This window comes from Exophiala bonariae (assembly GCF_035927105.1).
Source record: "Exophiala bonariae strain CCFEE 5792 chromosome Unknown scaffold_28, whole genome shotgun sequence".
Lineage (NCBI taxonomy): Eukaryota > Fungi > Ascomycota > Eurotiomycetes > Chaetothyriales > Herpotrichiellaceae > Exophiala > Exophiala bonariae.
Genome location: NW_027042503.1, coordinates 141,254 through 167,903, shown reverse-complemented (window position 1 = coordinate 167,903; position 26,650 = coordinate 141,254). Strand labels below are relative to the sequence as shown.

Sequence of the window (26,650 nt, the reverse complement as noted above, 5' to 3'; positions counted from 1 at the left end):
CCTCTAGCTCCACATTCCTAGAAACCCTGACCCCAAAGCCATTGGCTCTCTCGGCTTGGCACGACAGATGCGCGGTATGGTGTAGAACTAGTACGACGACACTCAACTAAAGGTACAGGGTAAATTAATTAGGGAGGAGTAATATTGACAAGTTCAAGCTTCCAATCAGGTAGACCAGCCGGCCCATCAATCGGTGGCGCCAGCTCAATAACAATATTATAACACCCGAGAGTTCCACCAATGACTTGTGATATCGGGTAAAGGTTTGTCCACCCTTTTGCTCAATGTCGTTACGTTCCCAGCTCTCACTGCTGTTAGTTGCTCTCACCGAGTATCACATTAGCATGAGAAAAAGTACCAATCACCAGGGCTTTCCCCCATAGTTGGGGATATTATCTGCTGATTTCCAGTTTCACCAGGATCTGTTGAGGTCGGACATCCAAAGGCTCGAGCCTGCATGGTTTTCGCGGGACACGAGTCGTTGTCAGTCAAAGGAAATTTCAGGAATTTTCCGGAAGTCAAATGAAAATATACCAGCTCTTTTCACTCTCAGGTTCGCTCTCCAGCCTAGTAATTGAGGAGGCTTGGCTATCAATGACTTAGCCACCACACATGACCATAACCAGAGAAACCAATCTTCGTATTATCTACTTTATAGGATGATCTAGCCGTTGCTCATTGCCTTTGTAGATGCCGTGCCACGAGGTGGACTCCAAATCAGTTCGTTCAGTACCTCATTGCCGAACATATCTCTAGCTATCTCTATATCCCAGCCATCTCTTGACGCTAGTTGTCCTACAATATCTCTCCATTCCTCGAATTCTGCCTTGAATCCACCATTCTCTGCTTCCTCCTCTTTCAAGAAATCTTCCCATCTCCTCCCCCTCATAGTATAACCATACCACTCTTTTGCCCAATGCGGTCGCACTGGAATGCCGTTGCCCCTCTCATCCTTGTAGTTTGACCAGCGATCTAACACTTTTTGCGCGTATGCCGGCCATATATCTGCAGTGTTACTTAATGTAACAATCTCGATAGAACATGTTCCCAGCGTGTAACCTCGTTGAGGGGCAAGTGTAATATTGCTATTACCCATGATTCGCATTTCCAGTGGCATTCGTTGGGGGCAGGTGTCAATGTGGCGATAACATTCGATAATAGCATCCCACCAGGCGCGCTGAACCACCGAAAAATCGATTGGGGGGTTCTTAATGGTGGTATCTATAGGGTTTCCTCTAGAATCGGACCTTGTAGAGAGCTCCAGATCCCGTTCCTTAGGTTGTAGTGGAAGCTCAACTTCCATGTCTCGTACGCGTAGATTCTGTACTCCACGCTGAAAGTGTAGGGCATCCGTAAGCCAGGTCTTGATAGGGTTTCCGCCCGGTCCAACATCATCGAGATTCTTCATAGCAAGCCATGATAAGAGTTTCGTTTGTCTCTCAGGGTTATTGTCAGTGAGCTTGAGGAGAATAGTTGCATTCTGAATAATCTGGGTAGCAAAGGTTCCGAAAACTTGTAGGATTATTTTCCCGTTGTTAGGGTACGTTACGGCATTAGATAAATCTGTGGTTTTGCTCCATGTATTGACCCAGACCTCACTCGAATATGGAAACCAGAACCATTCGGCGTAGTAGTCATTGAGAGCTCGGCGCTCAAATTCTTCCTGGTTCTCGCGCTGTCGTTCTTTAGAAAGTGGTTGTGCTGGACGCAATGCCGGCGGTATTGCTGAATAAGGCATATCGAGCGGAGGAGGGATTGCTTCAATTACGGGTATCTTTCGGGGGACGAGGAGAGCGCAAGACATAGCATCAAACTCCAATGTTAAATGAGTGACAATACCGATAAGACCGAAACACCCTGCTGCTGCACGTAGAAACGATGGAGTTGACAAGTCAATCTTGTTCAAATTACCATTCGCGTCAACATATTCGATTGCACGGACTAGATCACTTAATGTCGGATGTTGGAGTCCAGCACCGTGACTAGATAACCAATAAGAGGTTGACGAAGTAAAGCGGGATTTTCACGTACCAAATGGTGGCATTGCTACCGCCCATCGTGATTTCGACTTCAATAATCTGAAGTGGAAGCGTTACCTTACCTATCTCGATACACCACTTACGAAGCTGCTTGTTAGTCGTCGATGTACCCAGTCTCACATACTTAGCCCCATTCGTTAGGGCTGGGCCTCTCACATAACTAGCTTCAACTATTGTAATTGAGTTCAAGTCCTTCGCATGTGGTTGGAAGATATCGGTGGGCATAGACGTAAAGTTTGGGAGGATAGTCGCATCAATCAGACCTAGTGTTGAAATCAAGATGTCGCCGTTGTTCTTCATTCCTGCGGTGTTCAAGCGCCCGAAAACTGGGGACCATGAGTGGCCTACGCTATATTAGCATCCTCTGTGTTTTTAGCGGTCTTCGCTTACGAAAACCAGAAACTCTGACACCCATTTTGTGTGCTTTAGCAAATTTTACGATGTCTTGGATATCCTTTGTGGTCTCGGGCACGCATGTAATCGCCGGCGTATTGTGTATAGTTCTCCCATGATTACGGAAGTTGAGATTGTAGTAAGACTACCACTGGTCAGCTAGGTGCATTCCACGATAGATCACACACCTTGACGCGAAGCTTATGCTTCTCCTGCTTGAAGAACGGAATGCGTTTCCAAAAATACCTCCTTATCCTTGAAGGTATACTTGTTGGAAAGGCCCTTAGCAAGTCTGCATATCCCTGCAGGGCTATATTTTGACGATCATTCTGATTGAGGGTGCTCAAGTCTCCATTACGGCAGCCGCCGGCAGGCTTCAACGCTGTCACTGAATGGTATGGGTGATATAATTTGCTGGCCTCTTCAGCATCGATCTTCCCATCCACAAAAGCTTCAAAAATGTGTTGAGTTTCATCATCGTAATTCTTAAGGAGATCCTGATACGTGTGGTCGACCTCGCTGTGCTTGAAGATACGAAGAAATCGGCGAATGGATTGCTCTTGAGACACCAAGATATTGGGATTCCACCAGTCGGCGACCAGAGAAGCCCATCCGGGAAGCTCTTTCTCGTTGACCTTTTCTGTTAGTCCAAGAATGCATTCCTTCACCAAGGATGATGATTCGAGTGGCAAAATGCCGTGATCCCACTCGTCACCTCCTGCTGTTAGAGGAATTGCCATGTGCATAAAGACCGAAAATTCGAGAGCTGCACAAGAACATGCCCGGAATTTTTACTTTTTTTGCGTTTCACCTGAGTCGCCTCTATGGTGGTGGATAAATATATCGTCGGTCTCGTATGAAGAGACCTCAAAGGAACGATATTGGCCGAACTTCTGGCCCAACGAAAGCTCTCTAGGGACTCTGGCTTCTTCTGGAATAATCAGGCGTAGATGTAGAAGATTCAAAGAATGTTTGTGCTTGTGAGGCTAAAGCTCAGTCATAAGGACTGATCGAGCTCTAAATCGCGAATCTGGATACAACAGCGCTTGGGGCTAAAAGTAAGCGATTACAAAAAGACAACTTTGCTTCTAGTACATGCAAAGCATGAAGTATTTGAACGAAGAGACTAGCGATTTTCAGTGACTCGATTCTGCGTTATTGTTACCCGAGAGGCTGCTAACATCATGCATGACACCTGCTGAGAAGCCATATATTCGCGACAGCAAAGCCCCTTCCGGCATCGCGTGGGAACGGATATTCTCCCATACAGCTCGTAAACAATTTTCGTGAGCTGTTCAAACTGCGATCCCCGAATGTGTAGAAGCTGAAAAAGTACAATCGAAACACGAGCATCCCACCTTGGCATTGGGGCTTCAGAGGCCCACTTTCACGAGCATGATAGGCGCGAAGCTAGCAGCAACCGAAGCAAAAACATTCCGCTGACGGTGGTAATTCAAAGTGTTTCTGGAAAGTCCGATGCCATTAGTCGGACTTGACCTACATCCGTTGGAAAAGCGCGAAGGCCAGAGGCCAACAGCCGAACAATATAAGGCAACGGTAAGCATAGCAGAGAATTTTCATCACTTTAGTATCCTGAATCATGACCTCAATACTCTCGAGAATATCTCAGCCTTCAATGTCTTACTGTCCAGGCAGAGGATGAAGTAATAAAATATACAAAAGAATTCGTGGGCCCCGAGATCAGCTTATCCTCGTTAAGCTACAGGACGAAGCAATACGCACTTCAGGTGAAGGATCCAAATTTGACGGTGTCGACTTTGGGCCTCAGGCGTTTGAAGGGTGCCATTAATTTTGAGCCAGACAGTTTGACACGGCTCACAGTAATTTCCAGGCAGCCCGAGTGTGGCGCTGAGAATCTAATCCCTAATGATAGGTGAACTATGGCGGAGGACTGAAGACTGTGTATAAGCGAGTACGAGGTACTTGACGAGAGCGTAGATCAGTAGCCGCAGCTGAAAAGGGTAAGGAAGATCTATTGGCGTGCCCCACTAGTCGGTTACCACTCCAGGATGGACTGTACTGAAGTCAAGCCCGCGGTACTAGACTATAAAGCTGGTTCTAGGCTCCTGTTTTTCGCTCGCTATATCCGTAGCTTAAATGTACGAGTATGAATTCAGCAAGTCATCTTCTGCAAAACCGGAAGAACCTAGTTCATGATCTGTGCTTCCTCCCTGTCGCTGTTTTAGACTAATCAATGGATGTGGATCGCCTTTCGAATCTTAAGCACGCGGTTATGAATAGATAGACTCCCATCGACAAGAGCTTCTAGGATCAAAGCTGCGATGGGGGCTTCTTGTTTTCCAGTGCGCATGACCTCCAGTATGCGGTGTGTTTCTTATCTGTGTTTGCAGGCGTCTCGAGATGCAGCTGAAAGAAAGTTTGAGAGATTAGGAACTCTCGTCAGCGATGCCAAGTCATTAGTTAGGACGTCGAGTTCCGAATTTTCTACCATGTTCTCCCTTTATCGCCTAGCGGTGATCAACAGGCGCAAGATAAGTTGATACCAACACGAGATAATCCGCTGATGGCTTCGATGCCGAATGTTCGAGGTTCAGCCTTTCTAGCTGCCATTACGATGAGTCTAGACGCAATTTCGCCACCAGCCTCATTGCAGCTTCCAAGTAATCAGCACTTCCTGAGTGAAATACTCTGGTCATTTAGTTCAGCCGTGGTGGCTGCTGGTGACACGAGCGCAAACTCATCCCACTATCGTTACCACCTGCCACTTTAGCGCGCCTTGGATCTCTGGTAAGCTGTACAATACCCTGCGCCTAGTCCTTATCAACACGGATATTTTGAAAGAAGAAATTGTGAGTTTGACGACGAACAAAAGTGAGTCCACAAACTATTCTACTACAATTATCATCCAAGCTTTGACTCATAGTGTGGTCAATATGAGCTACAAGCATACTTCACAGAACATAATTGAAGCTACTGCTTTACCATCGTCGAATCCCTCGACGGCTATTCATATCCGGAACCTGAGCGTGACTTTACATTGGCTAAAGTTCTCCAAGCCGACCCAAATAGTCGCCTCGCTTCTCACAGGACGAGGCGTGATTAAGCAGCCATGCTCAAAGACTATCCTACATAACTTGTCTACAGACATCAGAAGTGGTACTTTGACAGCCATTATAGGTGGTAGTGGCTCTGGAAAAACGACTCTTCTCTCTACAATTTCTAAACGGACAGTACCCAGTCAACTCAAAGTAGTTGGCCAAATTATCTACAACAATCTACCTGTGAACAGCGACACTGATGTCACCAGACCTCTCGCCGCTTCTTATGCAGTACAGGATGACGTGCTCCAACCACATTTAACAGTCAAGGAAACCCTAACATATGTAGCTGAATTGCGCTTACCTCGTCCAAATACACGCTCAGAGCGAGAGCAAAAGGTGCGCGATGTGATCAGAGACCTCGGCTTGGAATCCTGCACTGACACCCGAATTGGTGATAATTCAAGGAAGGGATGTAGTGGAGGCGAAAGACGCAGGACTAGTATCGCCTCGCAGATACTTACAGATAGCTCGGTGCTCCTGCTAGACGAACCTACTACGGGGCTAGATGCTGCTTCTGCCCTTCAAGTTGTCAAAATTTTGAAGACATTGTCTTGCAAAGGCAAAACCATTGTGATAACGAGTAAGTCAATTACTCTACTCCGAGGGACGAATTCTGATGATTCATAAAAGTTCATCAACCTCGTCCAGAAATTTGGTCTTTAATAGATAATCTCATCGTTCTGGCCCAAGGTGCATTCATCTTCTCAGGAGACACGGATGCATGTCGCCGGCATTTCGAAGAAGTCAAGTATGCGGTACCACCATTTGTCAATCCGTTCGACTTTATCATGGACATCGCAACAGTCGATCACGCGTCTTATGAGTTGGAGTCTGAGACACAGATGCGACTTAGTACTTTGACAGGAATCTGGTCACATAAGGCAGCCCAGATTTTTAAGCCGGACGTGAACGAAAAAATGGCCCAAGCTGCACTCGAGCATCAAAGCTCTAATACTACTTCCAGATCATATTCAACCATGAATGGGTATATTCTTCTGGCGCGTCAGACTGAGATCCTCACTCGTAGGACGTGGAAAGTAACATGCCGAGACCGCCTTGGAGCATTTTCTAGCATCATCGAGGCTGTCGTCATGGGAATCCTTACTGGGTGGATCTTTTTTCGAGTGGGAGACGATCTCCCTGGTATCCGATCAAGACAGGGCGCTATGTGGTCAGCTGCAGGTTTACAGGGTTACCTCATCCTTATTCTGGAAACGTATCGATTATCTATGGACATTGGAGTCTTCGATCGAGAAAGAAAGGAAGGTTTATCGTCAGCAACTGCATTTGTTACGAGTCGACGGCTCGCTCGTGCTGTGCTTGAGGATATACCAGTTCCCTTGATCTACTCCACCATCCTCTACTTCATGGCTGGATTTCGCCACGAATCACATCAATTTATGGTATTCTTCACGATCATATTCCTCCTGCACTTCATTGCAGTGAACGTGGCAACTTTCTGCGTTGCACTACATCGCAATTTCCTAGTCTCATCTCTCATTGCGAATATGATATACACACTACAGTCCATGGCCTGTGGATTCTTCATCAACATCGCTGATATATCAATCTGGCTCCGCTGGACAAAATGGACTGCATACGTGGTGCGTGACTTCCTAACCCCCTATCGAATGATAACTTGCTTACATGTAACAGTACTATGCTTTTGGCGCTTTGTGTTACAATGAATTTGCGGGGCAATTTTACAATTGTCCTGCTATTGACGAGTCTCCCACTTCTGCAGCCTGCACCCAATATAATGGGGATTTTGTTCTTCAATCACTGAAAATACCCAGGAATTGGTTATGGAAACCGATCCTAGCGATGGTGTTATTTGCAATATTCTTCACTACATTGAGTGTTCTTGTTCTTCATCTAAAGCACGAAGACACTAAAGTATCAAAACCTTTTGTGAAGGATCAGAATCATCCCGAGGAACGCGTTCATCTACGTAACACTCGAACAGCTCCCAAGCGCGAAACTACAGTTACTCTGCAACAAGTGTCTTTGGGGCTCAAAAAGAAACATCTCTTCCGGAAGGCAAGCCCACAACCGATCATTTCCAATATCTCGGCGGTGTTCAAAGCTGGTTCTGTGAACGTGATTATGGGCCCGTCCGGTAGTGGCAAAACCTCGCTACTAAACTACATGGCTGGGAGATCACATGGCGACCCGAGGAACCAGTATGATATAGCTGGAAGCATGTTGATCAACGATGCCACCGTCACAAAATCTGTAATCCAGTCTGCTTCCGCCTATGTTCCTCAAGACAATAGTGGAATGCTTCCATTCTTAACAGTCCGCGAAACACTCCTCCATGCTGCATATATGAGACTTCCTCATCATCAGAGCAAGACTCAGCATGTTGAGCGTGCGGAAACACTCATGGCAGCTCTTGGTTTGAAGAACTGTGCCGACGTCGTGGTCGGCAATGAGCTTCTAAGAGGAATAAGTGGCGGGGAGAAAAGGAGGTTATCTGTCGCCATTCAGATCCTCGCTGACCCGCTCATACTGTTCCTTGACGAACCAACTTCAGGTCTCGATACCAGTACTGCTTCCTCTATCATAGACCTTCTACACCGTCTCGCCACGGAAGGCCGCACAGTGATTATGTCTATCCATCAGCCGCAATCAAGGTGGTTAACTAAGTTTGCTACTACGCTATTGTTAACCAAAGATGGACAGGTTGCATATTCCGGAGATACAAACTCGATGCGCGATCACTTTCTTCAAATCGGATATGACTGTCCAGATTGCCAGAATCCAGCTGATTTTGCTATGGACGTTGTGACATACGATCTGCAACCACATCACGCTCGGAGCAACATAGAAAAGGAACAGTCTGTGCCTGCGAATGCAGCTCTTTTCGACGATCATAGTTGCCGGCCGCTCGTGTGTACGGCAAATACATCTATTGTACAAGCGGCTCAGCTGGGCGAAATTCAACGCGACCAACTGCCCTTTGGTGCTTCTTTAGCTCTGCTACTTCGCCGAGCTTGCCTGAATCTTACTCGTCAGCCAGTGCTCGCCATTGGCAGAGTATCACAGATTCTTGGGCTTGCTGTGGTTCTGACATGCTTCGTTGCCCCTTTGAGGAACGACTATTCCTCTGTCCAAAGTCGAATGGGCTATATCTTACAGATCACTTCACTGTTCTTCGTGGGGATGTTAAACGCCATTGCCATTTATCCTGCGGAACGTGACCTATTTTACCGGGAACACTATGACGGCCTTTACTCCGTTGAAGCATTCCTTGTTTCGTACACAATACTCGAGCTCTCTTCCGAACTGATTGGAGCAATTCTCTTCAGCTTACTAACCGTACTTGTTGGTGGACTGCCAAGGACACCAGGGCTGGTTTTTATTGTTGCCTTGAATGCTCTTTGCGCCAGCTCTTGCGGAGAGAGTCTTGGTATCATTCTGATGACGTTTTTCACCCATACTGGATTCGCTGTTACAGTATCATGTATCCTGATGTCAGTCAGTATGCATCTTACAGGAGTGATAGCGATAAACATACCCGACTTCCTCATGGTTGTGAACTATATCTCCCCGCTCAGATGGATGTTGGGGAATCTTGCGCCTCACAGTCTACATGGGGTCAATTTTACTTGCAAATTATTTCAACAGCAAGCTAATGGTACCTGTCCTATTGAGAACGGACAACAAGTTCTAGACTTATACAACCTAGACGTCAACGCACCTAGGTATTTATTCATTCTATTGGGGGTTACAGTATGTTATCGACTCCTGGCTTATATAGTACTCAAAGTGCGACGAATACGCTAGTAAGAAGTAAATCATTATTACTGATCCTTCTGGCGAAAACCAGGCTCTTGCTGAGAACCAAATGTCACATAATCTCTTTTGCGAGACATGATATCTTGTTATTGAACAGCATCTTAAAATACCAGAGCCCCACTCCAGGCATCGCGTGAACTGGTAAATCAGAGCACGGCCACTCGTGCGCATCCCTAGTAACGGCAAAACAAAAGCCAATATCCCAGGAGGATGAAAGTTGTCGCGGCTATCAATGCGATGTCTTAAGATGGATTGATATGGTATATCAGAAGCTGCCTAGTGCGCTCTTTCTCTTCCCATATGGATACACAACCAGTGCACTAAGGTATAACCCAACACTAATACCAATAGCAACCTGGACCATGCTATACCCAACTGTGAAGATTGTTCCATCTGCGCTACTACTGGCGTGGGCTGCGGCAGTACCATTCCCTGCAATCTCATTGGCAGAGGTGACGCCTGCCACTAGCGAACCAGAAGATGCCAAACCTCCAGGTACCTGGCAGTAAATGGCGGGTAGCATAGCGGTTGCTGCAAGCCCGTGGAACAGCCGGGAGTATAGGTTCGAGATGCATCCAATAACAAAGGCCCCGATGGCGTTAGCAACCTGCGGATTGCTAGATAGCTGAGTTGAAATCCAGAAATTCGCTTGATGCCCGCATACTGCAATGAATGCCATGATGGGCAGTTGCTTCCATCTTGCCTGATAGATTAAACCCATGCAGCACGCAAACAGGGGAGCCCATATGAAGCGGGTGTAGATCAGCTTATAGTTCATATCAGCAGCGAACCATGTCGGGATGTCACAGGTGGTTGATGACACCGCGTCATGTTTGATTAAACCAAAGATTGTCGTGCCAATGAGCAGGCCGAAAGCGAGGAAGAGGACATAAACAATAACGTACACCATTCGCACCGATCCAGATATTATGTTCTTTCCCTGTAACTCCAGTGCAGCGTTCAACATCATGAAACCGGGTAATATCATGGCGATACTGCTCTGTGCCATTGCAGAGAAGCAGAAAATGTACTGACCGTCGTGGTATTTGATCGAACCCAGAGCTCGTGCAACAAATGCCGCCAGGACGGAAGCGAATACTTCAAAAACATTACTAAAATGCTCAGATCGTGGGACTATCTTGACTTGCATAAAGCCAATAGTACACCCAAGAATGAAAATCGGACCAAAGTCGATCGGGCGGCTTTCGAAAGAAAACGGACCAACCACAACGGATGCAACGCCGAAGAGAAGGATTCGGAACAGTTCGGAGAAGGTGTCTGGTCGCTTTCGAATGGCTTCGATTTCTCTAAGCCCGTCTTCTGGGGTCAGTTTTTCGTGAATGACACATTTGTAGACATTGAAAACGTCCTTCAATCGGGCAAAGTCGAGTCCACCTCGCTTCCTGACAATGTCGACATTGTTTGCGTGAATCGTCCGATCGGCAAAGGTGCATATCACTGCGCCCGGAATATGGAGAAAATCTGCGTCAATGAGAAGTGCTCGGGCCGAAGCACTCAAGTATTCTTCAATTCGATGAGTCGGTGCACCGTATTCCATCAGTGCGCCACATAGCTTGATCAGATAATCTCTTCGTGCAATGATGTCTGCAACTTCTGAGATGAGGCCCACATGGCTCTCCAGCGCACTGTTCGAGAACCGTTGCTGGCTTTGGTTCTTACCGTGTGTGATAATATCGACTGCCGTGGAAATCATGTCGGCCGATTTCGGTCGCATTGCTCTTGGTCGTGGAATGGCACCGGTACCAGCCACACTGGGAGTGGTGGTTGATAATGCTGCCTGCATCAATGCTGCTGCCGTTGGGTTACTCTGCTCTGGCTTTTCATACCATTTGACCTTCTTATTTGGTGTAGATGTGCCGGACGTAGGAACCGAATGTGTCAGTGAGGATGCTTGATAAAGAGATTTGACATCATGCCTCGGTGCTGTTGTTTTACGTTGATGTGTTTGTTTGTGGGTATTGGTCCAGTCCTGTTGCAGATGATCAAGCTTATATGCGAGGAGGGCGCCAAACAAGCCGGGCTTGTATTTTTCAGGAGCTGGCACGTAGTCGATGTCATGTATATATTCGTCAATCGACGGTTCTTCACTATTGGAGCTGCGAAAATTAGTCTCTGTTCAATGCGATGAGTCTAGAGTTGGACTTACTAGAATCCAGTGGAATACTGTGAAGTGTCGTGATTCTGATCTAAAAAGGTATGGACAGCGGCGGCCGCTGTCTTTGTGTATGCTCGAGCGAGTTTTGTTCCCTCGTCATCATGTTGTTGCGAAGGTTGATTTGTATCTTCAGATGTGAATGTCTTTTCCTGGCTAGATGGAACCTCTTCGGTAACTTGGGTGTAACCTGTAGTTGAAGGTCTCACGTTCGTGGAATAAGATGATTGATCTTGGTCATGGCCCTTGACCCAATCAACAATTCCAGACCAGATAGGTCGAGAACTTTGATTGTCCTGAGAGTGTATGCCCTCGTTTGTGCCATCATCTTCCTCGTATTGCCCAAGTGTTTGATTTGAGATATCTCGCGAGTGACCGTCTAGTTCACTAGTGCTTCGCTGAGACATTTGTTGAACCATACTATCAGCTAGCTGAGAGTTTTGGTGTAGTACCTGCCATGGTTCAGGTTCTTCATCCACATTATCCAAAGCATCGTTGGACGGTCTTGAGGCGGTCGTGATATGCTGAGGTGGTTGCGACTTCGATGGCTCGTTCTCCATATGCAGCTAGTGTTATTTATCCTATTTTGTCTGGAGAGAATGACGTCGGTTGCGGGGAAGCCGTGCAGGAAAAGAACAACAGTTTATTTGAGAAGAATGATGTTGTTGGAGAAATCTGCGTCGTCGAGGCCGGGATTGAAAAGTACTTAATGATTGCCATTGCCCCTGACGTTGCGTCACCGCCACGTACATTATGTTATAGATTTGATGCCGATGTAAAAATAACAATGAAGAATTTTCTCCCGTGGAACTAAATGATTTCTTATGTGGTAACGAGAAGGAGGCTCAGTGGCTAGTGTCTCAGTTTTGACTCCGTATGGGGTACAGCTACGACCACGGGAGGCACCCGTTACTCAGCTTACAACTCCTCAATTGGGAAAAAATGTCCCGTTCAGTAGCCGGTTCACACAGCCGGTGCCTGTGCCTGTGCGTTTGATGCCATGCAGTGGGTAGGATTTATTAAAGAACCTTTCCTCAGCCACAAATTATCAGCCCTTCATATTCAATGCTAGACCTTATTCTTCCGATGGATATGTATTGCAGTCTCTGTATAGAGCCAAAGGTACTGCGTGGCATCGTACACTCACTGACTTTCCTCCATCACGTGGTCTTTGACTATGGCGGTCTCCAGGGCGAGAACTGTGGAAGCTGTTCCACGAATTATGATACTTACTGGATGACACCTTCTTATGGATAACGACCTTAATCAGCACGGAGGCCGATCAGCCATATCCACATTGTTTGTCATTCACTACTCAATCTCTGCCTGTTCTCAGCATTTCCACGAACCTTAGAGAACCGACCCGATATTATGAGAGACCTGGGAACGAGTCAGAATCACATTTGTCAGAGGCAAGGCTTCAGGAAAGCTGGATTCCAAGGGCAAAGAAGAATACCTCGTACGTGGTAGAAATGAAGATTCGGTCAGGGGCAGTAATGATTTCTTCCCGATCATGCTGACTACCAGTGCTGACCATGGTCCGAACGGGACCTCTCATTCCGGCGCTTGAAGGGAACTCCTGCCGGCCAGCGTTTTGAGGACTCCAAGGGTCATAGTGCCGAAGTGCAGAGCAAGAATTCTTCATGCCGAGTTGTTTCTCGGAAGGGTGGTTCGTCACGTAGTGTAGAGCAAGTATTCCAATCGTCACTTTTCTCATCATGAGCATGGTTTCATTTGGAAATGGCGACGGATAGATATTCATACCATCTAAAGTGCAAAACATGAAACACATCCATTCCTGCTCGCGACCACTCATGTAGAACAAAATGGAAAGATTGATAGTTGTGGCTAACAACATGATGCACATTCCACGAAGTGTTCTCTTGGCAAGATTCCTCAAGTTGTCTTGCCCACCGTCCTCGAGTCTTGTGACATGGCTGTAGGTGACATCGCTGCTGACCGGGGTGGTCGGAACGAACGGTAGACGTCTGAAGGTGGCGCTAGCTAATCCTGGCCGAGAAAAGTGCAGAAAATGACCCGTAAGGTAAAGATTGATGGTGATGTCGTAGATCAGAAGTGGTAGAGTGATTTTGAAGGGCAGTCCAATGCGACATTGGCCGTCAGAGAGCTCTGCAACTGGGAATATGAAGGACAAAACAGCGATTGACCCAAACCCAAGTACGAGTATCGCAATATTCACCACATACCAGTTATCGGTGAGACGGGTGTACCTCCTAGACCGAACGATGTGGATACGCTCGATAAGGAAGAGATATAAGATGATTTTGTCGACCACATAGAACACCAGGCAAAGGATAATTGATGCAAAGCAGGCGTTGTCGCTCCCAATCTGGTAACCGAATCGGAGGGTAGCGACAGCTATGATGAAACACATGCCCCAGAAGTAGACTGCGATGAGATAGATTCGGATTGCAGGCAACCGTGTGATTGATCTAAGGCTCAATCGTTGTGTCCGCAGTGCTGTTGTGCGATAAGCTATGGTCAACACCCTGGAGTGCACCTAACTAGAGGGGGGCTCACCGAAACATGTCGATACAAGGCACAGGCTTACAAGGCAGACAATGATATATGAAAGTCTTCCTTCCAAAGGCGTGGGATCCGTTTGATTCATCATTGCTGCTCGAATGTAACTTGCTGCGGCATCCTGAACATAACATCAGGCTTCAAAGACCACCATGCACAAGAGGTCTTGCGGAGCAGTAACAGCTTTATCATTCCTGCACAGGTGGCAAGGGCTCTTGGACGTTGAAAGGTCTGCAGGAGAACGTACTCATCCCTAAACAGTTGGCTGCATACTGATGCATGGATGAAAAGCCTCTCCAGCCAGGATAGTCATCAGATCCGATCTACGGATCTCAAGCCGCCGCATAGGCTTCATAAAACAACGGCGGCACCCTGTTGTGGTGAGGACTACCAGGTTATACTCAAAGCATCTGCTCGTTAGACGAGGCGCTTTTTCCTCGTGAAGAATAAGCTTGTCACAGTGGCATTGATCAGTTTTAGGCGGGCATCAGGATCTAGAGCCATTCAACGACCAAGTAATCCTTGGAGAACGGCGTGCTTGTCGTATTTGTAGCAATTTGTACGACCTTGACAGGCGAAAATTGAGTATTTGACAGGCGGTAAAAGTTGTGGTTGATCGCAATCCATCACTTGGCTGCATGGTGGCTGAAAGGCTCAGACTCACAACCAAATCAGTCCTTGTCGGTGCCCCGCAAACATGACGAGTCGCGCAGCCAAACTCAAGATGAGGGATCCAGACCGAGTTGCTCGTGAGATTGTCAGCTGTCAGCTGTCAAAACGCTCTGGCATTCACGACGCCGTGCCACCCTCAAAGGTCGAGTGTTGTCACATTTCGTAAACCCACTTGAGCAAAACTACTTCGAATTGGCAATAGGAAACAATCCTTGGTGCACCGGCGAAAGCCGTTATGCTAAGAGAATTCGGAGATTGTGAACAAGATTCCGACCTAGAGCATGAGGAGTGATCTGCATCCGTGCCCGGCCGAATGTGGAGAATCTATTTGTATTTGCACTAAACCAAAAACTTGTCTTCTTCTCCATAAATAACTCTTAACGTTGTCGAGTCTGCAAATCCATGAAAATGCAAACCCATCACTCGATATCTGGCGGAGATACATCCTCAGGTGGCTGCGAAATCCTGTACACTTTTGCTTCGTGTGGCATGACCTCTGTGGTGAATGGAATGTTGTATAAAGTGAAGTCTGACTCATTCCCCTCTGACTTCCATAGATCTCGCAAGAAATACCGATCCCAAGTGATGATAAGATCTCGCCGTGGGCTAAACGTGATATCCGCCGTTTCCGAGCCACGGTTCAGCAAAGCAATCCCCCAGCTGCTATCATTGAGCTCCTTAGCGTAAACCTGGACGTTCCCAACATCCTGGACTAAAGCTGCTTGATTCCCAGCGACGTCTTGATTGAGCGCAATGACATCCTTGTTCAGCAATGTTTTGAGTGAGTCACTGTCGAGATTCCTCACGTCGGCTCCAATGAGTAATGGAGAGGACAGTATTGACCACAAGCTGAAATGTGTCCTATACTCCACATTGGAACATCCTGTTCCGACTAGTTCCTGACTTTTCCCATTCAGTCCGACAATTAACATGTCAAAGTCGTTGAAATGTCCAGGTGCGGAATATGCGGTCAATTCGTTACCACGGTCGATCATGTCCAGTACATCGAAATAATACTTCTCCCGGTTTCCAGGGTAGTTGAAGTCATCTGGAATGTCTTGACCGATACGCCAGTGATTGGCACCAACGGACGCAGCCCATTGCCAGATATCTGCCCATCCACAATGGCAGGTATGGTATACGATTGGCCGGCTGGAGTTCAGAAGAGCCTCCGACATGGTGCGAAAGACCTTCTGAACTGCCGGGATTGATGCATTCTGGTGTGAACAACAAGCATCATATTTCAGATGGTCAATTCCCCAACTGGCAAACATCTCAGCATCCTCCTGTTCATGGTCGATGCTGCCTGTGTATCCAGCGCAAGTCTTCTCCCCGGGTCCAGAGTATATGCCCATTTTGAACCCTTTCGAATGAGCATAATCCACCACTGCCTTGATACCATTGGGGAATTTGACCGAGTCATACTCGAGAGGATGGTTTGACCGTTTTCCTCTATGGGCTTGCCACCCGTCATCCAAGTTCACAAATCGATAGCCCGCATCTCGGAGTCCAGTGCTCTCCAGTGCATCGATGGTTTCTCGGATCAATTGCTCATTGATCTGATCACCAAATTGATTCCATGACGACCAGCCCATAGGAGGCGTCCGAGCAAGCCCGTTGGCATCGGTCCAGTCAGGCCCTCCATCAGACGTCAGAACAGCCGGGGTGACCAGTTGAGCATTTGCCAGAGCGGCACATGCCCCCAATAGTGACCATAAGTTCTTAGTCTTCATCCTTGTGCGAACTAGATGGAGAGATTTTGTCTTTCAACTTTTAGGATGATGGGACTTTTCATATGGCAAGGCGTCACTATCAGCGATGATGCGGCTTCTTCTCCGTGGCTGAGACGAAGACGGACAAATGTCAGCAATACATGACCAAAAATGACCAGTAAATAGCCTCCGAGCTGGGTGGACGTCGCAAGGTTATTGTAAATTGACAACAATAGGCGATCGTATGAATATTTGAGCAACATTGAGCAAGGTGCTTAACATGTCGAGCGACGGGTATGATTGTTTGCAACAGTTGCAATTCCATACCGCTTCCCTTCGTCGCATGTAACGTTACATGACAATGGTTAAGATCTTATCGCAATCAAGCATTAATATGAGTATAAGCGAAGACTTATCAGTCCAGGGTCAAATACTGAAGTTAGATACCGTGCAGACTGGTGATTTAGGCGGCCTGGATTCCCCCGCAACTTATCAGGCATACTCAACTGCCGGGAGCTCTGGTCGGTTAGGACGAAGACCAATAGAAGCATAGAAACACAAGACATGAAAACCGAATTGCGAGGAATGGGTTTGAAGGGAAAGCAGACAGAGATATTCAGAGTGCGAATCATTCCTTCGCCAAGCGATGCTACCTGGCAATATCGTAAATAGCAGAAGGTCAATACAAAATCGATTCGTTGAGCAAAGGATAGATACATCGTCCGTCCGCTAGCAGCAAGTATCCAATTTTTGAGCCCTTGCAATCTTCACCTTCACCGCCCACGGCCATCAAGCCCACATACCACTGCCACCCAGGTATGTATTAACAACCTTTGATCTGGGTTACTGCCATTCAATCGAGGATATTCCCCACTCTCTGTCGCTCAGCTTCCGCTCAATGATGCTTTAGATACTCTGTGACGGCTGGTGCGATCGAGGGACGTCGAGACTCCTGTCCTGTGACCACACTAGCTCTGCGTTGCGCAGCAGCATCCTCTGCTCGTCCATGAGACGCAAGAGCGTTGGTGATTGATGGAATAATGGATGGGCGCTGTGGTGGTTGGCCAGCAACAGAGTATCGAACTGCCAATTGATTTTGTTCGTGCTCATCAAACTCATCAATGACGGTGGAGGCAAATTTGCGAGCAGGGACCTTCTTTGCGAACAAAATATCGAGCTCGTGGAATGTACGGTCCTAGATGGATGTAAGTAAGAGGGAAAGTGATCTGGGAAGTTTGCAACTGACTTTGGTCTCTGGAAGACGGAAATACGCCCAGATGAAAACGATCCATGCGCAGCCACCCCAAACAAACCCGGTGTAACCTTGGAGGTTCCATGCTTGGGGATTCATGAAGTAGTTTTCAAGAGAACCGCCAATGACACCAGTGATGTTCGATACATTGCGAGCAAGGCACACGGTCTTCTGTCTCAGACGAGTGGAACCGATCTCAGCCGGCAAGGCCCAACCTAGTCATTCTTGTCAGCGGTTTGTATAGCGAGATGTCAGAAGTGCCATACCGAGTTGTCCTGCAGACAATTGGAAAGTGAAGGTCCACACAAGCGTCATGATAGCCTGCGCCCATCCAACAGAAGTCTTCTTGGTCCATGGGTTGAGGATGCCAATAATGCAAAGCTCGATAGCCATGGCGGCCATACCTACAACATAGACGGTTCTTCTTCCGAAATATCTAGAAATGGATTAGTATCCTGTAGTTGGATTCGTTCTGCGCGTGCAAGGGGGTGAATGAAGGGTCAAGGACTCTGGGATGGATCAGAAAAACTCACGGCATCAGGAAAAACCAATTGCAGAAGCATGCGACGAGAGCCAGAGCGTTGGCACCCAATCCCAAGGAATACGCGGCATCCGTGTCCAATCCGACTTGTTGGAAGAAGTATGTCGATGCGTAGGCGAAACATAAACCACAAACCAATTGACCGCCAAAGACAACACAGGCGATTTCAGTACGTCGTAGTTCAAAGCCCTTGAAACAATCGTAGTAAGAAGTGCCGACAGACAATTGCTCTTCGAGATTATTGGTGTAGACAATCTGTGCCAAAGTTCTCTTGGGATCTAGCATTGGGTGGGGTGTCTGAAGACGACGAATTGACTTCTCTGCGGCTTCCAATTTGTTGTGTCGAACAAGATGGTAGGGTGACTCTGGCGCAAAGTAGATGAGTGGGATCAAGAAACATGGCCAAACCCATTGAAGAGCATAGGGAATGCGATAACCCCATTGATCCTCACGGTGGACGAGTCCTCTCAGAACACCAGCGCTGAGGAATTGGCCGATGATGAAGCACATATTGGTATAGGAAGTAAAGTATACGCGGAGTTGAACTGGGAGGACTTCCGAGGCATATGCTGGAGCGGTAGTTGCGAACTGTGTAATGACCAAGTCAGCAGAGATATCGAATATCTTTTTAGAGAGAAGCGACTTACAATACCCCATTCGAATCCCAACATGATCTGACCAACCAGGAGGACTGGTTTGGAAGGAGCGAAGAAGACGATGAAGATGAAGCAAGTCATGACGACTAGAGTACCGAGAAGGACTTTACGAGGACCGTAGGCGGCAATGAGCCAGCCGTTGAGAATTGTACCAATGATGGAACCACAGCCTGCGCATTCTTGTGTCAGTCAAGATCCTAAGAGAAGGAATCTCTTTTAGATAGCTTTAGATAGCTTACCTGCACCCTGACCAAGGCCAGTTTGCCATGCAGCTGTCAATGAATAGCCAGTGGGTGTTTGTTTGGAAATGCCGACGAAATCACCATACTTTCGCTGGAAAGATGCTGTTCAATTGTAGTCAGTAAGATGGTAGTGGTTTAGTACAGACACCAGCTGTTACTCACGGTAGGCGTAGAAATTCCCGAGAAGATTGGTATCATACCCTTCCATGATGACATTGGTAGAAATGATCAGACACCAAAAGACGGCTTTTTTGTATGCTACCAAAGCTTGTCGGATAGTCATTTCCTTCTCATCTTTCGCAAAGTCGTGTGCAGCGACACTTAATTTGCGATCACCCCATTGCTCTTCTCTCCAAGATCGATCGAAGTTGCCGTTGGCCTCGTCGACGACCTCACTGGTCTCGCGAATCTTGTCGTCCATTGTGAATTGATTTTGTCGCGGTAGTCGACTAGATTGGTAGATTGTGATGCACCGATTGCTTGATGAGAGATTGTTATCGAACCCGACAGGTATGGGATGTCTTATGTAGATTTCCAACGCAGTCTGCCTTCATGGATGATCAGGTGCTGGAGCTGCTTGTGATGCTTAACTCCTGTTAGCATATCGACTCCACTCTGTTCAGAATGTAGTATGCAAGGCTGAAGGAGGGTGGAAAACATCGGTCTTCGGCTAGACTGACCACATTGTTCGGCGAGATGGGTAAGCGACATATAGCTGAGGAGCTCTTGTGATTGATGGACCAGGGGGCCTAGGGAAAGCAGCCACATCCCAAATCGTAGAAACTGAGGAGTATGGATCGTTGTCCTATCATTGAAGAGGACTGGGAGGGTTTCCCCTCACAAGCACCCGAAGCATTATTGCGCCAAAGCAATTCTGCAAGTCTAAAGAGGCTTCAGGTTTCTAAGATCGCGGTTGATCTGCGTTTCCCGCCATCTTCCCCACCATTTCCGCCAGTCGCTTCGTAAACAACCCTTGGGCAAAACCCTAGGAATGCAGGGAGTGCGTTTCTGAAGCCCTCCCTTCAAAGCATAATGACGCATGAAAATGAGAAATTGTTTACGTGTTGCATTTCTCAGATTTCCCCAGGGTCTCTTATTGTTCGGGCCACGGAGGATGATTGTTGCAAAATGGCTCTTATCCCTCGAGATTCATCAAAATCTAACCCCTAAATGGTCAGACAAGACCACATCAATCCATAGTGGCAGGGCGCTCTCATGGCGTAATAGAGAACCCGCAGCATCAATCGAAGGGTATCAATGTCCCCAGACCGCTTCCCAAAAACACTGTTCGCTCCGGTGTATGCATAGGGGTGTGACATGTAGTACTGGGCTAAGCTAAGGCCATTCAAGAAGGTAGTGAGTTTTCCGCCAGCAGGCGGTTTTCAAATGCTGAAGGTCCAGCATTTCGGTTGCCATGTGACTACCACCATGAACGGAAATGTAATGCGAATTCAAGTCCAGGTCTTGGTCTACCGAGGTCGTTGGGAGCGGGCCCCAAGAGAGGTTTGGATTCTGCAGGCCAGTCTGGCCTAGGTGGAGCAAGGCCTACTTGCGGAGAACCCTGTCACGCCATCATGATCTCTCAAACCATGAAAAACTCTGTTGGATTTTGATTTCTGTGGTTCTCGCACAAACCCGAGGCGCATTTACATCAGATAGACCCAGGTCGACTGCCACTGTAAGCAAACCATACGCCTTGCGCATGATCGGAAGACTTGTGAGATTCATGACGGGTGGCTTTCCGCCGTTTCCCCTTGGACTCCAGATCTCGTCGACCAACGATCAGTTTGTGATATACTTCGCCAATGCGGGGTTATGCTCGCCGAAATTTCTAGGCGAGTTGAGAACAAGGGTTGTCTGGTTGATTAGTCTTCATAGCTCGAAGTTGTCGAAAAATAGCATTGTTGTCCTGGATGATAATTTTCAACATGAGAGCATGGCTTACAGCTGGACTCCTGCATCTCCTCGTCTGATGATCATGACCTCTCCGTCAGCCTTGACTTGAAGTCGATTTCGAGATCTCTGCATTTCAAAGTAAAGAACCAAGCAGAGCAGCAAGATGCAAGATTTCGACGAGCATGGACGACAAGAACATCCATCCATCTGAACTTCTCGAGTTTGCGACTTTGCCAGCCTCGCCTCTACACCGTCCACAACATCAGTCGAAGCTCAATGATACCACAGCAGTCGAAGCGCAAACCGTGCGAGCAGACTCGGTGGCAACAACCGAGGACAGCCAGAAAGGCCACCACCACCACCTTCAACGGCTGAATTCATGGCACTCAGGAATTCCCACCATCACCACGGCGGCCTTGACCGCGACGCAGCTCGAACACAAAATGACGTTCCGCAACGCGTTGAAGGTGTACCCCAAAGCGATCTTTTGGGCGGGCCTGATATCGCTGGCCATCATCATGGAAGGCTATGACACGGCGCTGATCACGTCGTTCTATGCCTTCAACGAGTTCCAACAGCAGTACGGGATCCCTGACAAGGCCGGTGTACCGCAGATCACGACCAAGTGGCAGGCTTCTCTGAGCAACGGATCGACCGTCGGGTCCATCATCGGCCTGTTCGCAAATGGAATCATCACCGAAGTCATCGGGTATCGGCGAACCATGATGGGTGCACTCGTCATGTTGGGCATCTTCGTCTTTCTCCCTTTCTTCGCCTTCAACATACAAACCCTCCTGGCGGGACAGATCCTCTGCGGCCTCCCATGGGGTGTGTTCAGTACTCTATCCACCACGTATGCTGCCGAGGTCGTGCCCCTCAACCTCCGAGGCTACCTGACGAGCAACATCAACCTGTGTTGGCTGCTGGGCCAGCTGGCCGCGCTCGGGATCCTCCGCGGCCTCGCGGGCGTGCAATCCACGTGGTCGTTCCGCATTCCCTTCGGCCTGCAATGGGTCTGGATCGTGATCCTGCTCATCCCGACCTGCTTCGCACCGGAATCGCCGTGGTGGCTGGTGCGACACGGAAAGAAGGAGCAAGCAAAGAAGGTCCTGCTTCGACTGACGCGCTCGACGTCTGACTGGGAAATGGACAACACCATCGCCATGATGGAACACACGGAACGGGTGGAGGAATACTCGAGCTCGAAGATCCCAAAGTCAAAGTCCACCCGCTTCAGCGACACCTCGTACGTTGCCTGTTTCCGCGGCTCGAACCTCCGCCGCACCGAGATCGCATGCATGGTCTTCATGACCCAGAACATGTGCGGCCTGCCCATCATCGGGTACGCCGCATACCTGTACAAGCAGATGGGGTTTGACGAGCGCCGCAGCTTCGATATCACGCTGGGCATGCAGGGCCTGGGCATCTTCGGCGCATTTGTGTCGTTGGGCCTGTTGAAATATGTCGGCCGCCGCCGCACGCTGTACCTGACCGGTCTGGGCCTCCTGTTCGTCACGCTCGTCACGGCCGGGATCGTCAGCTGCCTGCACGAGACAAACACCACGCGCTGGCTGACCGCCGCGCTGATTATGCTGGTCATCTTCATCTTCGACTGCACCATCGGCCCCCTCACATACTGTCTTGTCGCCGAGCTCCCGTCGAACCGACTCCGGGTCAAGACCGTCGTGCTCGCGCGCGTCGCATATAACATCAATTCTCTGGTCACCAATCTGGTGATACAGCGCATGTTGAACCCCTTGGCCTGGAACTGGCGGGGCAAAGCGTGCTTCTTCTGTGCGTTCCTCAATTTCCTGTGCTTCGTGTACTGCTTTTTCCGGCTGCCCGAGACCCGTGGCTTGAATTTTCATGAGCTGGATATTCTGTTTGAGAAGGGCGCTGCGGCGCGCAAGTTCGCCGCGTTTCAGAAGATCTTGGAACAGAATGGGTATTATAGCTTGACTGAGGAAGGTCAGCCTTAATATCTCGCAATGCTCATCGAGTGTTTCACACAGTTTCTAGACACATGCCCCATAGTAATGGAATGATTAGAAGAGCGGAAACATCGGAGGTTATCTCGACAAATCAGCCATTTCCTGACTTGGGATGAATCATGTCGCAATTTTGGCCTTATTGCTCATTATTCTAATGTCCAGTGGGTATCCAAGCCCTTCATGGTTGCTCAATTGGAAGTGTCAACGACTATGTCCATGATCCATCAACTCGGCAAAATAACTCCGTCACCCCATATCGTTAAAGAATGTACACAACTCCTCTCGCTGATGCTTCGCTAACGTGACGGACTGGCTCGCGCTCGGCTGTGATGGCTAGAAAAACTCGTGATCTCACTCAAACGTTTGTGCAAAGTATCTCTCACTATCACACCCTGATTTAAAAACAAGTCGCTTTTCGGTGGTTGGTTCATGCAAATCCAAGGTTTTCGAGTATTGCTTTGGCTTCGTTTTGTGGCAGACCTGCGACGCCCATTGCTATGGACAAGCTACCACGTCGTAATCGCTGGAGTCCCACTGCGACCTTCCAACCCTCACTTTGTGAGAGAATGAAGACATATTTGCGTCCATCGGACTTGAGAGTTGCTCGAAGCACATGCATTCCGCTCAGCTCGCAGCTCTGTTGCACAGGTTGGTCAGTATCACGTTTCACACCAGAGATCGATGAAGGGTGCCCGCGGCTGTAACATACCTCTACTAGTTTGATCGTCCATGCCTTGACATCCCACTCTCGCTGGGCCACGCCTCGAACATCGTCGTCAATAAAGAACCCTTCAGTTGTGATGCGGAGGATCAAGCCATCTGTGACATTGCCCTGATTTGATAACAACTGGGAGACTGGTGTGCGAGTAAAGGCACTGTTGAATTGAAAGACGCCCTTGATGATGATCTTATCAGGATCCTTGGTTGAATACGGGCCTCGTGTAGAAGGCGGTGGGGTCGTCCGGGCGGTGCTTTGTGAGGGAGCGTACGAGGACTCTGAATACATAGATGCCGCGGAGTTGGCCTTGTGTGCCTGTTTCGGTCGATCGTAGGGTCGGAAGGAGTAGGCATCGTCATCTCGCTCCGTTCTCGCAGAAGGCATAGGGGGTCGTTTTGGTGATGACTGAGACTGGGATTTGGCTTGAGCCTCTGCTTGTGCTTGAGCCTTTGCCTCTGCCCGAGCTCTAGCTGCTGCATCGGCAGCCGCCTGAGCCTCGAGTCTGATCCTTTCTTTCTCAAGCTCTGCTCTGGCCGCAGCTGCCGCAGCTGCCTTTTCTTCTTTCTCCTTTTTCTCCTTCTTCTCACGTTCAAGCCGCTCGGAAGCGTCCTTGTCTCGCTGTCGTTGACGTTCCTTTTCCAGTTCTTCCCTGCGTCGCTTCAACTCTTCCGCTCTCTTGCGCTCCTCTTCCCTCTTCCTGGTTTCCTCTCTAGCCTTCTCCCAACTAGATTTGTTACCTGCAGTGTTGGCCTTGGTGTTGGCCTGAGGGGGAGACCTCTGCCATGATGATTGAGGTGGAGGATTGTTGTTCGGCGGTGGCGGCGGCGGCGGTGGTGATTGGGGTGGAGGAGTGGGTTGTGGTTGAGGCGGTGGTCCTGCATTGGTGTAATGAGATGAATTGGCCCCCTTATGGCCACCGGAGCCTGTGTCGGTCCTTGAAGCGCCAGCAGGTTGTGCCCATTCGCCCTGTGTTTTACCCAATGCCCAAGCAACTACAGCAATACAGCAAATGAGCATAAACACACCACCTCCGCCTCCATTGATCGTGGTAAGCAACCAGTCTTTGAGGACGGGAACTGCGGTAGTGTAAATGAAGAAGGAGGCGGCAGTACAAAAGCAACCGGCGAGAAAGCTGTTGCGCTGAGTCTGCAACGAGGGTAGATAGAGGAAGCCGGAACCGGAGGAATGGGGAGGAATGACAAAAATGTCATACTTGCCATCTGGGAGACCGCCAGACCTGCCGCCAGGCTGACTGGAGCCCTGGCCATGAGGCGGCGGAGGAGGTGGTGGTGGCTCCATGAGAGCTGTGCCCTCGAGGGCTTGACAGGATTAAGTCTCTGAACGACAATCAAAATCAGGGTGGACTGTGTATGGTAGAGCCTTCTTTTTCATGTTCGAGCCTTGACTGCGCTTGGGGCAGTGGTGGTGCCGTGACGAGAGTCTGAGCTCTGGTGTAGGACCAGCTGCGCCGCAGTGTGTGACTGATATGTCAGTAACTGTTCCGTATGATTGACAGTAGGTGCTGAATATGCCGTAAGAGGGCTGGGTGGGCTGGATATGGTCCAGGAATCAAGAGACTGGTGAGCGTGAGACGTCTTGAACTGCGTTGTGATGGGAATCAGGGTTTGGTGGAAGGTGACGGGAAAAAAAGAAAGGCTCGAAGTCGGACAGAGATTTGGGTGGCCAGAGCGTTGTTGTTCCCACGCTAACTACTTGGGTGGTCGTAGATAGGTAAAGAAAGAAGAAGTGCTCGCTAGGCTTCGAATTGGTGAAGGATAGCTGGGTAGGATACGATGGTGTTCGGGGTCAGCATCCGTGGACCGTTGGCGTTGGCGTTGGTGTTGGCGGTTGTGATGGGGGATGGGGGGAACGGAGTGGTGTGAGGCCGGGGACCTGGTTCGTTCCAAGTGACAGCAACCTGCAATGCACAGGACAATTTCAATTGTGACTGAAATATGATAAGTGACGGAGTCGACAACAATGAACCAGGTTCCAGGTTACAGATTCCAGGTCCAAGGAAGAGGAGAATCCAGGGCCTGCTGCTTGCCTTGGGCCCCCCCCGGACGGCCACCTAAAAGAAGGCCGATGGCTACGAGTCCTACCAGGTACAACAGAGGACTGGGGACCTCGTACCGCGTGATGACTGAAGAAAGTAAAAGTGATACAAAGTGTAAATTAAATCTACAAGAACTTCCGTTTATGAAGCAACAACAGGCTGACAATCAAAGTGATACCTTCCAGATCTCTGGTGCAAAACAATATGCAGAGTGAGATGGTAGGCTCATGCAGGCATTTCTACATGGACAAATAAGAGCTGCAGGTGAAGCACTCTGGGTGCTGATAGGATCATTTGTTCCGAATATCAACGCGCTTTAAAGAAGAGGCGAAGGCTTGGACTCACCATTATCACGCATCAGAAGTGGCCACGTTGTGATTCCTGCAGGCGGTGAGAATGACCTGACCGTTGGGATGACTCTACGGAGGACATGGCAATTATCAGGGCGGAAAGCCGGTTGATCTTTCGTGTGATTTGGTGTCATGGTGCAGGCACTCGATGGTGATAAACAACGCGAGGCATAACGGTTGCTTGGGGAACATTGGGCTAAGAGGCGCCGGGAGAGCAGCCGGCAGACGCTAAAACACTGGGGCTTCTCCAGCTTCTAGCCAACTGGCACTGGCACTTCTCAGCTAAGAGTAGCCTAAAGACTCCCGAGACGGGAGCACCCTGGTTTGTTGTCCACGAGGATTTGGGACAGGAGTGGCCCATGCCCATGCCCACGCCTGTTGCTTGAGCGTCCCAGGGGCCAGGGGCGCAGTGCAAAGGACTTCAAGGCTCTGTGTCACTTTCTTCGAGAACACCCGAGGCCTCCCCTTAGGGCTCGTGCCGATGCATAATGACCTCATGTTCTACAGTATCCTTCAGATTGAGAGTGATCT

The 26,650-nt window shown here is 48.8% G+C and overlaps 8 protein-coding genes across 8 annotated transcripts; 2 read left to right on the top strand and 6 right to left on the bottom strand.

Annotated features, from left to right (window-relative positions):
* Window positions 1-664: 664 nt before the first annotated feature.
* LTR84_007180 (uncharacterized protein) lies at window positions 665-3,172 on the bottom strand (the record flags this gene model as incomplete). The annotated part of the gene is made up of 4 exons (XM_064850733.1): window positions 665-1,982; window positions 2,032-2,383; window positions 2,430-2,577; window positions 2,621-3,172. 4 exons carry the CDS (start codon window positions 3,170-3,172, stop codon window positions 665-667), a joined length of 2,370 nt encoding a protein of 789 aa, XP_064702399.1.
* A 3,872-nt stretch (window positions 3,173-7,044) lies between these two features.
* Window positions 7,045-9,304, top strand: LTR84_007179 (uncharacterized protein; the record flags this gene model as incomplete). The annotated part of the gene is made up of 2 exons (XM_064850732.1): window positions 7,045-7,119; window positions 7,172-9,304. The coding sequence occupies 2 exons, from the start codon at window positions 7,045-7,047 to the stop codon at window positions 9,302-9,304; spliced, it is 2,208 nt and encodes a 735-aa protein (XP_064702398.1).
* A 277-nt stretch (window positions 9,305-9,581) lies between these two features.
* LTR84_007178 (uncharacterized protein) lies at window positions 9,582-12,049 on the bottom strand (the record flags this gene model as incomplete). The annotated part of the gene is made up of 2 exons (XM_064850731.1): window positions 9,582-11,433; window positions 11,484-12,049. The coding sequence occupies 2 exons, from the start codon at window positions 12,047-12,049 to the stop codon at window positions 9,582-9,584; spliced, it is 2,418 nt and encodes an 805-aa protein (XP_064702397.1).
* Window positions 12,050-12,909: 860 nt separating this feature from the next.
* Window positions 12,910-14,038, bottom strand: LTR84_007177 (uncharacterized protein; the record flags this gene model as incomplete). Its single annotated transcript, XM_064850730.1, has 2 exons — window positions 12,910-13,999; window positions 14,031-14,038. The coding sequence occupies 2 exons, from the start codon at window positions 14,036-14,038 to the stop codon at window positions 12,910-12,912; spliced, it is 1,098 nt and encodes a 365-aa protein (XP_064702396.1).
* Window positions 14,039-15,124: 1,086 nt separating this feature from the next.
* LTR84_007176 (uncharacterized protein) lies at window positions 15,125-16,438 on the bottom strand (the record flags this gene model as incomplete). The annotated part of the gene is made up of 1 exon (XM_064850729.1): window positions 15,125-16,438. One exon carries the CDS (start codon window positions 16,436-16,438, stop codon window positions 15,125-15,127), a length of 1,314 nt encoding a protein of 437 aa, XP_064702395.1.
* Window positions 16,439-17,312: 874 nt separating this feature from the next.
* LTR84_007175 (uncharacterized protein) lies at window positions 17,313-19,529 on the bottom strand (the record flags this gene model as incomplete). Its single annotated transcript, XM_064850728.1, has 7 exons — window positions 17,313-17,612; window positions 17,664-17,884; window positions 17,936-18,105; window positions 18,203-18,798; window positions 18,858-19,036; window positions 19,106-19,210; window positions 19,271-19,529. 7 exons carry the CDS (start codon window positions 19,527-19,529, stop codon window positions 17,313-17,315), a joined length of 1,830 nt encoding a protein of 609 aa, XP_064702394.1.
* Window positions 19,530-21,186: 1,657 nt separating this feature from the next.
* LTR84_007174 (uncharacterized protein) lies at window positions 21,187-22,983 on the top strand (the record flags this gene model as incomplete). Its single annotated transcript, XM_064850727.1, has 1 exon — window positions 21,187-22,983. The coding sequence occupies one exon, from the start codon at window positions 21,187-21,189 to the stop codon at window positions 22,981-22,983; it is 1,797 nt and encodes a 598-aa protein (XP_064702393.1).
* Window positions 22,984-23,422: 439 nt separating this feature from the next.
* Window positions 23,423-25,012, bottom strand: LTR84_007173 (uncharacterized protein; the record flags this gene model as incomplete). The annotated part of the gene is made up of 1 exon (XM_064850726.1): window positions 23,423-25,012. The coding sequence occupies one exon, from the start codon at window positions 25,010-25,012 to the stop codon at window positions 23,423-23,425; it is 1,590 nt and encodes a 529-aa protein (XP_064702392.1).
* Between the last annotated feature and the right edge of the window lie 1,638 nt (window positions 25,013-26,650).